General features: G+C 38.2%; 2 protein-coding genes across 3 annotated transcripts; both read left to right on the forward strand.

Moving 5' to 3' along the window:
• Positions 1 to 267: 267 nt before the first annotated feature.
• mblac1 (metallo-beta-lactamase domain containing 1) lies at positions 268 to 3,125 on the forward strand. The gene is made up of 2 exons (XM_020100083.2): positions 268 to 803; positions 2,336 to 3,125. The coding sequence occupies exons 1-2, from the start codon at positions 354 to 356 to the stop codon at positions 2,573 to 2,575; spliced, it is 690 nt and encodes a 229-aa protein (XP_019955642.2). The 5' UTR covers positions 268 to 353; the 3' UTR covers positions 2,576 to 3,125.
• Positions 3,126 to 3,872: 747 nt separating this feature from the next.
• On the forward strand, positions 3,873 to 9,019 carry LOC109637630 (lysophosphatidic acid receptor 6). 2 transcript variants are annotated; one of them, XM_020100093.2, is made up of 3 exons: positions 3,873 to 4,012; positions 5,114 to 5,169; positions 7,281 to 9,019. In XM_020100093.2, exon 3 carries the CDS (start codon positions 7,287 to 7,289, stop codon positions 8,187 to 8,189), a length of 903 nt encoding a protein of 300 aa, XP_019955652.2. In that variant the 5' UTR covers positions 3,873 to 4,012; positions 5,114 to 5,169; positions 7,281 to 7,286; the 3' UTR covers positions 8,190 to 9,019. The 2 variants fall into 2 exon arrangements, with proteins under 2 accessions (XP_019955652.2, XP_069374912.1); XM_069518811.1 differs by lacking the exon at positions 5,114 to 5,169 and having other exon boundaries at positions 3,893 to 4,012.
• Positions 9,020 to 13,045: the final 4,026 nt, after the last annotated feature.

A 13,045-nucleotide genomic window follows, 5' to 3' on the forward strand; every position in this document is an offset into this window, starting at 1 on the left:
CAACTGCAAAAAAACTGAAACTCGTGTATTGATAGATTGCAACAAATATAATGAACAAAGAAGAAAGTAATATAAGCATTAATAGATGAAAAGCAAGTTTAGCACATTTAAACACTTGTTAGAAAAGACATCAAAGAATATACACCATCTCCCAATGAACTACTACTAATTTAATTTGAGTTTAGTTTGCTGCCAATCTACTGTTTCGTCCAGAAGGTGGCGATACTACGTCTCTAAATCTGTTCGCCAACCGCCAATAAACCCCAGAAGAAGAAGGTGGCATTACGCGTCATAATGGTTTGAATTGAGTCGCTGACTTTGTTGTCACGTGCTCCTGAGGCTCAGGTCTTATTATGGAGGACTCAGTGGACATGTCGGGGACCAGCGGTGCCCCGGTCTCTGTGTCTAACCGGTATCAGACAATCCCGCTGCCGGAGTCTGACGCACACTTCCCCGGACAGCCATACTCCGTGTCCGTGCTTAAAGTGGGGTACTGTCTTCCTCAGCCCGACGGGACATTCAGAGCCGACGGTACCATCACCCTCATAACAGGACCCAAGACTATTCTGGTGGACACGGGGGGGCCGTGGGACCGGGACTTTCTCCTCATGTCGCTGAAAGAGAGGGGTCTGGAACCGGGAGACATCAACTTGGTCGTGGGGACTCACGGGCATTCAGACCACATTGGAAATCTGGGACTTTTTCCAACAGCTGTAACGATTGTAGGAAATGACATCAGCCAAGGGGACACGTACCGTCCTAACAGGCTGGCACAGGGTCACGCTTACACTGTTGATGAACATGTGAGTGTCACGTCCTCACACAAAAGTTTGCTCTAAACCAGGGGACACCAACCTTTTTGAAACTGAGAGCTACTTCATGGGTACTGAGTCTTACAAAGGGATACCAGTTTGATCCACTCTTCTGAAATAACACATTTGCTCAGTTTGCCTTTAGTGATATATTATTATTAATGATAAATGATACTCATCTATGTGAAGACACTGATCACGTTAATGATTTGTCACAATAATTATCAGCAATGGGAAACAGATAATTTCAATATTTAACACTTTATTTCTATTAATCTCAGCAATTGTTTCAATTTTCAGATGATCCCTTCTACAACATGTCATAAGAAAAATGTCCCATTTTCACTAGCCACCGACAAACCCTTTTAACAAATCATAGTCAATAGTCAACTTCAATATGAGAATAAACATTTGACAGTATAGAAAATAAATAAAAATAAATGATTAAATTGAATTAGAAACGCATATCAAATTTAAGACGCAGCTCACTGGTGAGTTGTGTTGTTTTTAGAACAGGCCAGCGGGCTACTCCTGTGGTCCTCGGGGGCTACCTGGTGCCCGCGGGCACCGTGTTGGTGACCCCTGCTCTAAAGTAATCAGCGATAAGTATTTATTAGAGTGACCCAAAAGTGACAGTTCATTCTATTGCTGTGTTTGAGGCTGATCAAAGAATATTCTGTGTTTGACAATCACAGCTTGTGGATCAGTTACAGACTACAGAGAAACAGGGCGATGTTTTTGCAGAATGTTTTTACATACATTCTAATGATAAGACGGTGCCCACAGCATCACAATAATGCTAGTGCTGTAATCTAAGTTCAACTAGTGGTGTAATTTATAAAATAAGATGTATATTGTGTGAGTGAGGGTCCAAATACTGTACATAAAATATAAATTATTATTATTTCTTTAGTAAATTGAAAATGATGGGTTGCTCATCCACAAGAACCATGCAGTTGTCAATACAGGTAATTTCCCCACCCACATAGCATAAGGGAGTTTTTTCTCTCCATAGTCTGCTCATTGTGACAACTGTGGGGTTTCTCTATATTAATATGATTTTAAGGTCTTGACCTTCGATGTAAAGTCCCTTGAGATAATCTATATTATGATTTGGTGCTATACAAATAAAATTGAATTTAATTGAATATATATACAGGACCCTAATACTGTGGCTCCACACCATGATCACTACTGTGCTCACTCTGGCCCCAAGTGACATCCAAAGCACATACCTGAAACATTTTCAGTTAATTTTTGTGGAACGGAAGGAAGTGGACACGGGATATGTCCATCTTTATATGCAGTCTATCGTTCAAACCTGATGTTAACATCCTTCCTTAGAGGTTAGAAATTGAATAAGCAACTTGCTAAACTATAGCTGACAGGAGTAACACTACATAAAGGAAAAGAGAAGACAAAATAAAACTACAGTCAGTCTCTGATGGAGTTTAGCGGTCTCCTGTGCTGTTGTGCTGGTTCTCCCTCAGCCTCTGACAGCATCTCTCTCTTCTCTCCTACAGATATATGTAGTTCCAAGTCCAGGCCACACAGGACAAGATGTCAGCGTTCAAGTGAAGGGAACCTCAGCAGGCACTCTGCTCGTTGCAGGGGACTTATTTGAATGCTGCTCAGACGGGGACAGCTGGCGGGATGTGAGTATGAACACAGCAGTGCAGGAGGTCAGCCGCCAAGAGGCGTTACGCACTGCTGACATCATCATACCGGGACATGGACCCCCATTCAGAGTCCTCAGGAACTGAGGAACCAACATGGAGATCAGTTCAATTAACATTTGGTGGAGTTATACAACAGAAATGGATCTGCTGGACATAGGACCTGTTCAGACCTGGCATTCACACGTGGACAGCCCTAAGTAACAGGTGTGGATGCACCAAAGAGGGTTTAAGGACACATTTGAGATCCAATCAGACGTGTGTGGCCACATTCTTTTGTCTGTATGTGGTAGTGGGGGGTGGTTGGTGTCGGTGGCAGGAGGGAGAGAGTGGGCAGGTGGCTCAGGGATTGGCACCAGGGAGAGAGTCTGATTGTGTACAGGTGTACTGACAGTCACGACGAGTAGCTGGAGGCACAAACCCAGCAGGACAATTGTATATGTATATGTGTGTATGTGATGGTCCTTGACCACATTGAAGGACCGCCTACTCAGCTGATGTCCTCCAACCCTCTACAGTTTCATAATGAGCCTAAAGGTTTTTTTTTACACCTCATTATTTCCCATATATTGAATTATTTGTGGCCACCCACACAATATGGACACTGACTGTATAAATAAAATGATGTCATGGTAAAGTTTTGTGCATTTTGCAAAGCCCTGTTCTCTCTCTCTGTCTCACACACACACACACACACACACACACACACACACACACACACACACACACACATTTTAGTTTGTTTAGTTAGTTTAGAGATTAATGACACTACATTAACCATGGAGTCAGTTGGCCAAAACTCAAAAAAACACAAATTAAACAAACTGGTGCTTACTCTATCTGGGCAAGTTTTTAATAGAGTCAATTATCTCCATAAAAAAAAATGACTCAGCGTTTACTAAACAATGTTTATACACTTTTGGTCAGTCCCAGTAATTGTGCTCATTTATTAGCCACTAGAGGGCTGTCACAAAATATAACTTGCACGTCAAATCAAGCAGTAAGTCAGACAGGTTAACTATTTACGTTAAAACATTTAATTCTGAAGTTTTCAGAAACAAGAATCCAGTGAATCACATGAATGCTTCTATTTATTTTATAAAGCAGTAATCCTTCAAGTCATTTTTCAAGATTACTCAGACTGCACAGTTTCTGTTCACATTACTCAACAGAATCACACCTTTTTTTTTTTTTGGAGCACTGTAAGATCTGCTGATTTACAAATTGTGTTATTGCATTGTATGTAGAACATGTGTTTCGAACTTAATTTTCTTGTGAAATAAACATTTTCACTTTGATTAAAACTCAAATACACAGAAAGACAGAGGTCCACTGTCACATTACCAGATCAACAGGAAGTCGACACCAATAGCAGACACGTAAGGACATCTCTAGATTGTTCAACTTCCTGTGCTGAGTCTCGCACATCGATACTGTGACAGGAGTGTATGTGTGTCACTATATGCTGGGGTGACAGCCACACAGCCACCCCCTGGATCTTCACCAAATTTCAGCATCCAGCAGGTAAAGTCACACTGTCTCCTCATTTCTACATTTCCTCTAAAATGTACTGATGTACTGCGCTTTAGTTTTTCAGTTTTATAATGAGCACAAGTCTGTCAAACTGGAAAATGGCACGAGTATGTTTATACCTGAGAGAGGGGTGAAATGTATATTCAGAGAGCAGATTATTAGTTACCAATAACACTTTTGGACAGCTTGTTGCGGAGTACATCAGTAACACAAGCAACACAAGTTCTCCTTTTTGGCCAGGAAAAGCACTTTACTCTGAGAGAAGAGACCTTGTTCCTCTTTAACATCTGCAAATCTGGTTTTGAATATGTTACATTAAATGAATTCATGTTTCTATGAATCTCTTTAAATTAAATGTTAAGTAGATGTTATACAGCTCTCAAATACTGCTAGATTTCTGCTTTTATTTATTTGCATCTATTCAAAAACAAGAAATGTGATAAATTAACACTTTGAAGCTACTCACACGTTAGAGTCAGGGTTGACATGCAACAAAATGAGAGATGTTGTGCCCTGTTTAATGCGTCTAATCTCCCCACGCAATCTGTGACTAAACAACCTGAACAATTTGAATGCATTTATTTTTGATGCTTGCTTTATTATATCACCCACTTGAATTATTTTAAACAGTTAAACCTTTATAACACCTCCTCAAAACCGAGTGCAGGAGAGTCAAAAAATGCATTCAGCAAAGCAGTGAGCAACAGGCTCAACAGCAGAAAGCACCAGGACTAACACAAATATAATGAAAATATACATTTTTAAATATTTAGATGAATGAGTATATATTTATAGTCAATAATATAAGCGATAGTGTCATTAAAGGAGGAGCGGCCTATTGCTCAACCGGTGGAGCTGCCGCCCCACTGAGGCAATGCTTCAACCCGCAGCGGCCCGGGTTTAGTTCTGACATGTGGCCATTTCTGCAATGTCTTCCCCCACTCTCTCTCTGTCCCCCTTTCACAGCTTGCTCTTCTTCCTGTCATTTAAAGGCAATAAAAGCCCCCAAAATATACTAAAAATCATTTGAGGAGAAATACTGTGAAAATGTGCCTTGTCAGTGCTTTTCAACATTTATTTGGTTTTTTTTAGGGGCTGCCTATGCCTGAAAACCTGTGTGTCTGTGAACTGTTCAGAAGACTACTCAGGTACTAATTACTGACAACCCCTCAACTTTCAATTATGCTACAAACTTAATTCTCAACAATGTTGGGTAACACTTTATATTCGGGAACACGTATCAACCATCAACTAGTTGCTCATTAGCATGGACATTAGAGACATATTGGCTCTTTATTAGTCATTATAAAGCACTATTAATGCCTTATTCTTAATGACCTTATTCTGCAACTAATCCATTGATTAAGTTTTCCCATTATAACCTCCTAATTACTGCTTATTGATGGTAAGTAAGGAAGTTGTTTTTCATGAATTACAATCAAGTGCTTGGATATGTTTACTTTGTGTGTTCCCCAAAATGTTCCCCAATGTTGTACTGTTGTAATGTAATTGTTGCAATGTTATTTTGCTGATGTTCTCAGTTACACGTAGCATCTGTCTCCTGTCCGTCCTGGGAGAGGGATCCCTCTGTTAATAGGGTTATAGTTAGATATTTTTTCCTTACTCTTGTTCAGGGTTAAGGACAGAGGATGTCACACCTTGTTAAGCCCTATGAGACAAATTGTGATTTGTGAATATGGGCTATACAAATTCAATTTGATTGATTGATTTGGAGCCCCAATTTCTTTCAAGTAAGGGAGCTCATGGAAAAGGAAAATACCTATTTTTTGGGGCTATCATTTGAGTTTTTTTAATTTTTAATTTCACAATATTGGACTGACAAAAACATACACAGGCTCCGATCTGTCATGGCAGCAACATTCATAGAATAATTTTGCCTTTAGAAAAAGCAATTTCTTTCTGCAGTGGTATATTTTGAGCTGAATAACAGAGTTTATAATAAGAAAAGATGTGAAATTATGCCTGAAGATTGTTGCTGTCTCAGCCATCAAATGCAAATGTGGAGGAGCCAATCGACATCAGAGCAAGGATTGTGAGAGGCTGAATCAGCAGGAGAGGCTTTTTAAATCGTTAGCATCCGCTGATCTCCCTCCACCCCTCCCTCTAGGAAACATATAGATCAACACAGAGGTGAAACTTTTTACAGGCGGATCAAGTTTAAATACTGGGAAAGGCGATCCACACAGGTGCATTAGAGATTCATACTGGAGAAAATCATGCGTTATACAATGTGTAACAATTCTTAAATCAACAGAGCTTTGGGTCTTTGTATGGGATCTGAATAAAATGTGTGACCCATTAAAAAAGTGATGATGGAGAATAAGGGAATCCAGTTTCCTGAGGTGTGACTTTTAGATTTAGACAAACTGGAATGATAAGAAATATTGATACAGATCACTTTTTAGAATGTTTTAATATTTCATCCTGATTTGCTGCCACTTTACATTGTAGTTGCAGTTAAAATGTATGTTAAAATCAAATAAATACTTACCACAACAGCATCATATGCATACTATCTAATTCAACAGCATCATACACATATCTATTTAAATCAACTTACTATCAAACCAACATTAAGGAGTATTTTTTATATCAATTATCAGTGAGTTTTGAGCCACTTACTGAATGTATCCTCACTGATGTCATGTATTAACATTACATTACAATACAATTACAATACAATGTATTAACATTCACGTGCACACATGTCTATCATACAACATGTTGAGACTCTACATTTCATATGACAAATATCGCATCTCTTTATGAATGCAATCAGTCAGTAATGTGTGATTTACCTCCTGACTTTGTTCGCTGTAACAGTTTCACATTTCACCGCTTTCTTGAATCTAGTCATATTTATTCAGAATCAACTCTCCACCCTTCCTTCCTGTTCAAGTGTTATGATGCCAAACGCCCCTTTAAGCATGCGGGCATGTTTGTTCACATACTCTGAGTCACTGAGAACATCTTAACTAGCTTTGACGTACTGTTTAACACAGAGTCACTGAACCAGGGTTTGTCAACCCTGACTCTCTTTAACCCCTTGTTAAATCAGAGTAGGTTGAACCTATTCCTTGTACAGACCCTTGTGCTTTTTTATATGTAATTATTCAATATGTGCTACATCTTTAAAATGTATAAGACCCTGTTTAGACGAGGTATTATCATCTATCCTGAATGTGATGGCATACAAAGAGCGCTGGACTTTTTCTAACTCCTCTCTCCTGTTTGTCAGGTCATTATGTCCTTCAACAACTCCTCTGCATGTTACAATGACACCAACCACATCAACATCTTGCCTGTGTGCATATACTCCTTCATTTCCGTATTGGGCCTCATCTTAAATCTCACAGCACTGGTCTTTTTTTTCAGTCAAACCAAATCCAGGTCACAAACAATTGTCTACATGACCAACCTTGCCATAGCAGATACACTGCTCATCCTCACATTGCCAATGAGGATCTACTATCATCTGGGTTTTGAAGGTCTTCCTCCGTGGCTGTGCGATGTCCTTGGGTTGGTCCTGAAGGCCAATATGTATGGGAGCATCTTCCTCCTCACTTGCATTTGCTTTGATCGTTGCATGGCTCTCTGCTTTCCTATGTCATTGCATGTTCAACAAGGGAGACGGAAAGCGCCCTTGGTTTGTCTCGGAATATGGATTTTCACCTTTGGAACCAGCCTGCCCATCTACCTGTCTAGGCACACAAAGGTTAACAATGAGCACTGTTTTGATAACCTGCCCATCTATGCTATGCAAACTGTGGTGGTTTTACCCACGCTGATCTTGGGGTTTGGGTTTCCATTAGTAATCATGGTGATTTGTTCCTGGGGTTTGGTCCGTGCTGTCCAACAAAGCACTGTGGCCCAGACCAAGCTAGTGGACAGCAGAAAAATCTACAGGATGATTGCCACCAGTCTCCTAATTTTCCTGATTAGCTTCCTCCCTTACCATGCAACCCTGGCTCTGCTCTCTCAGTATAGCAATATATCATGCCCGATGCGGATTGCATACCGCTACAGCCTGATGGTGGCATGTCTCAATACAGTTCTAGATCCCATTGCATATTATTTCACTACCAATACATTCAGGAGGAGTGTTGAAATAAGCACTGTTCAGAGGATGTTCCCCTTGAGTAGTTAAAGCTCTGAGTCGCACAGCAGGAACAGAGGTCCTAAAAATAGGTAAAGGGCTGTTGCAGAACCAATCAGAATTATCATCAACCTCAAAGCTGGTAATAAAAAGGTGATTAAAATTCAGGATAGAGAAGCTATAGTGACTGTTTTTGTCATGTATGATTGTAGAATTATTTGTGTTTGGAGTGTGGATACCCGACGCGAGGTGTCAGGATCCGACAAGCCAGGTCGGGCTTTGGAAATTTTGAAATCATATTTTGGGGGTTGGTCATGCTTCTTGGGCAGAGTTTTTCCACTGCTCATGTCTGTATTCATGTCAGGGAAACACAAACCTAGTGCAGCTCACATTATCTGATTTTGGGTCTGGGTTATAATGGGGTTATGGTGTTATTTAATATGGCACTATAGTGACTGAAGACTGAACAATGTGGTTGAATGTGTAAACACACTGTTATTCTTCATTGAGTTCATGTTACAATATCACACAGATATATTTTTCATCCAAATGTTTTTTTTGTCAGCTGTCTCCCATGGAATTTATTGTTATTGTATTTACTATTATTGACCATCTTTGTGTATCTCAAGTGAAAATGAAACACAAAAGTGTGATTTACAAAAATAAAATGTCTCTTAGCTATCATTGCAAAGTTTAGGGAAAGAGTCTTGGTAATTTATGCAACTAAGGTATTAAAGAAACAAATAACTTTCAGCTGCCTTTTGATGGTGTAAGTCTCTAACATGGGAGAAGCTTTTACTATGTGCTTGTCTGTGCATCACACATGTTGTATACATCATATTTCTTGAACTCTGTCAAAATAAAGGACAAATGTAATACAATGTGTTTATCTTAATAGTATATTCAATGATGCATCATGACCAATTACATCAGGCAATTGATGTTAACCGTCTTTTTCTGACTTCACTCAGAGGGTCGAATACATCAGGATTGTGGCCATAAAGTGAAGAATGTAGTCAACAACAATACTCAGATAGACTTTCAAACCATGTATTCAATTCTCAAAGTGTGTAAGGAAGTTTAAGACATTTTTTTTTTACACTAGACTCTTCACCTTATATATGCTCCCCTTAGGAGCATCATGAGAAAGCACCACATACACATTGTTACGCAGATGACACCCAGCTGTACATTTCTGTTAAGCATGATGAATCTAATCACTTAGTCCAACTTCAGGAATGTCTCAGGAACGTCAAGGCCTGGATGACCCAAAACTTCTTACTTCTAAATTCAGACAAAACTGAGGTCGTTGTAATTGGCCCTAAACATCTTAGAGAATCACTGTCTGAACAGATAGTTACCTTGGATGGTGGTAGTTTGGCCTCCAGCTCAACTGTGAGGAACCTTGGAGTTATGTTCGACCAGGACATGTCATTTTACCAACACATAAAACAAGTCTCTAGGACAGCTTTCTTCCACCTGCGCAATATTAAGAAAATTAGAAACATCCTGTCTCAGAAGGATGCTGAAAAACTCGTCCACGCATTTGTGACCTCTAGACTAGATTACTGTAACTCTTTATTATCAGGATGTCACAGTAAGTCTGTAAAAAAGCCTCCAGTTGGTCCAAAATGCTGCAGCACGAGTGCTGACAGGAACTACAAGGAGAGATCATATTACTCCTGTCTTTGCTTCTCTACATTGGCTCCCTGTAAAATTCAGAATAGAATTCAAGATCCTGCTCTTCACATTTAAAGCCCTTAACAATCAAGCCCCTTCATATATCAAAGACCTGATAACAACGTATTATCCAAGTAGAACACTTTGTTCATAAAACACAGGCTCTCTTGTGTGAAACTTGAGGCATTATTAACTAAATATTAGACTAATTTTCTAAAAATCAATTCAAGACAATGCATTGAGAAAATTAATTTAAAGTGTCACAGTGACAATTCATTATAATAGACAAAGCAACACAAATTATGTAGTATGCAGCCTTTTTTCTTTATGTATATACTTTATAGGGACACGTGGGTATTGAACACTGGAGTATTTACTGGCTTATCTTTTTTTTTTTTAGAGTGACATCCTTGAAAGGTTTAATATGCATGACACAATAAATACATTAACAATAATAGGGCTTGAAACTCAATGTGTTTGCTTGTGAAAACCACCAATGCATAGACAATGCAACAAACCAAGCGCTTCTTGAAAGCAGCTCATTTTGTTCTATCAGTCTGTTGTGGCGAGCACCATCTTCTTTGCTGTGGTGTCCTGAAGTGCGGGCATCAAGACAAAGGACGCCAACAGACTGAACAAAATCATCAGGAAAGCTGAGTCTGTGGTTGGCTCTAAGCTTGTCACCCTGGAGGAGGTGGTGGAGAACAGGATGCTGGCAAAACTGCTGGCAATCATGGACAATCCCTCTCACCCCCTCCACAAAACACTGGACAAGCTAAAGAGCAGCTTCAGCCACAGGCTCATCCAACCCCGCTGCTCTATGGAGCGATACTGAAATCGTTCATTCCAACCGCAATAAGACTATATAACTCATCTACCTCTGTCAGAGCCACCATCACAGAACTGCACTAACATACCTGTCACCCTTGCACCATGTACCCTGTACTACACTACGCCCCATATACTGGAACATTTACTTCTGTGATATGTGTTAATTTAAACCATTTTCATATTATAGACCATTTTATACAATAATATTGTCTTTTTGCACACTCTGTCTACATATTCTTATACTGATAGTATATTGTATAGTCAAGTACTTATATTTATACCCTACTATATACTATATATCATATCATATTATATCAATTCCTGTATATTCTCTGTATATTCTTCGTATATATAAGTCTATATACACATATTTATACATGTGTACATGTTATTATTATTATATTATTACTACTACTATTACTATTATTATTATTATATATACTGTTGCTGCCATTATTACTATATACTGCTATTATATTGGAATAATTACTATCTATATAAATATATATTATGTTATATTGTAGACTATATATATATATATATATATATATATATATATATATACTGTACTACTATTTTTATATACTGTCTAACAATAACATTACCATCATATCATCAGTACTATTACCATCATATTGCCACTGCACTACTTGTCTGCCTATTCATCTTGTGTTTCTGTTTTTGTTCTTTCTACCTCAATGTTTTGTTTTGTTCTATTGTATTGTGTTTTGTTGTGTTCTGATATACGAGCTGCTATGACGACTGAATTTCCATCCGTGTATGAATAAAGTAATCTATCTATCTATCTATCTATCTATCTATCTATCTATCTATCTATCTATCTATCTATCTATCTATCTATCTATCTATCTATCTATCTATCTATCTATCTATCTATCTATCTATTTCACTTTAGTGAGCATAACCTACATCCTGTTTTCGTGTCACACCTCTCAGGCAATTTCTCATTGCCTCAGACTTCATTAGTTTATTTTCTTAGACTATTTATTTAATGCATAGCCAGAGTGTTTTTTGTTCAATCTACTGTTTTTACACATAACATAATACAAAAAACACAAAATGTATATAAATAATTTAGATATAATAACAATACTTTATTTCACCATATTACATTGTAAGTGTAATTTGATTATTGTAAAATGCATTAAATCATAATAATCAATAAGGTACATATATCAAATTTAACAAAGGTTAAGCAATATTAATACACAGCAAATTAATAAGAGTTATATTTTCGGTGTTGGTCAAATTTGAGCAGAAGTTATAGTCTGTATAGAGTAATACTGTTATATTTGACTCTCAGTTGGCAAATAGTTGGTGTCAAGATTAAGTGTCTTTAAATTAAATATCAAAGTATAAATGTATTAACCCTTTACTTTCCACTCTGTGACACCTCAGGGGTCAATTTCAGTAAATGAACCCTGTCCCCATCATTGGGCACAGACACACACAGTGAAGCAGAGACAGAGAGCAGCCTTGACTTGAGAAAACTAACTTCACACTGTTCAGTAAGTACATGAGAGACCTGCTCTCTGGTCTGACGAGACTGCGGTCGCACCCCAGATCAGCTGTGTGTCGGTTGACTGCTGTTCACAAAGCAGTGTGTCTGCTACTGGTGCCGGAGCTGCTGGTTTATCTGCAGCATTTCCTTTTGTACAAGTCGGGTTATGCACTAAATGTCAGGAATCTGTTGATAACTGAAGTGTTGAGAATACGTTTGTGACATAGACAGATAAACGTTGTGGTTCACAACAGAATAAACAGGAATTGATCTTCCGCCTGATTTTAAATGTTTATCTGATGACTTTATGTCACACACATAAATGGTTGCGACACTTATTGTAGGTGTTTAAAAATAAACTTGTGTTTCTGTTGACCAAATCCATTATTATGTTTAAAATTGTGAAATATTTGCAGGAGCGTTACATGGTATTGGATCACATTGTTTCTTAATTTAGTACTTGAATGCTGGCAAATGTAATAGTGAGGATAGAGTGTTTGGAGTCCAAAAATACATATGTATATATGTAAATATAAACGTGTTGTAAACGAAGATGGCCTCTTTATTTCAGCAGCTTTTTTGAAATAAAGAACAATCTTTACACCTATGAGGGTTAATATGGGGTAACACTTGTATAGTTAACAAATCATTTCATGAGGGAGTACACTATACAAGTGTTGAGAAAAACTAACTCTGGTTAGAGTGAAGAATTGTTCACTCCAAAAAGTGTCAATAATTAAACTTTATTAGTGTTACGGTACTAACTCTCCAAAAAGAGTTAAATCAACACTGTAGTGTGGACCCATATAGACACTTCAAAGAGTTGAAATCAAAACGGACATAGATAAGAGATAATTTGGGGTATGCTGATTTT

Source organism: Paralichthys olivaceus, chromosome 22 (genome assembly GCF_024713975.1).
Source record: "Paralichthys olivaceus isolate ysfri-2021 chromosome 22, ASM2471397v2, whole genome shotgun sequence".
NCBI classification, from domain to species: Eukaryota; Metazoa; Chordata; class Actinopteri; order Pleuronectiformes; family Paralichthyidae; genus Paralichthys; species Paralichthys olivaceus.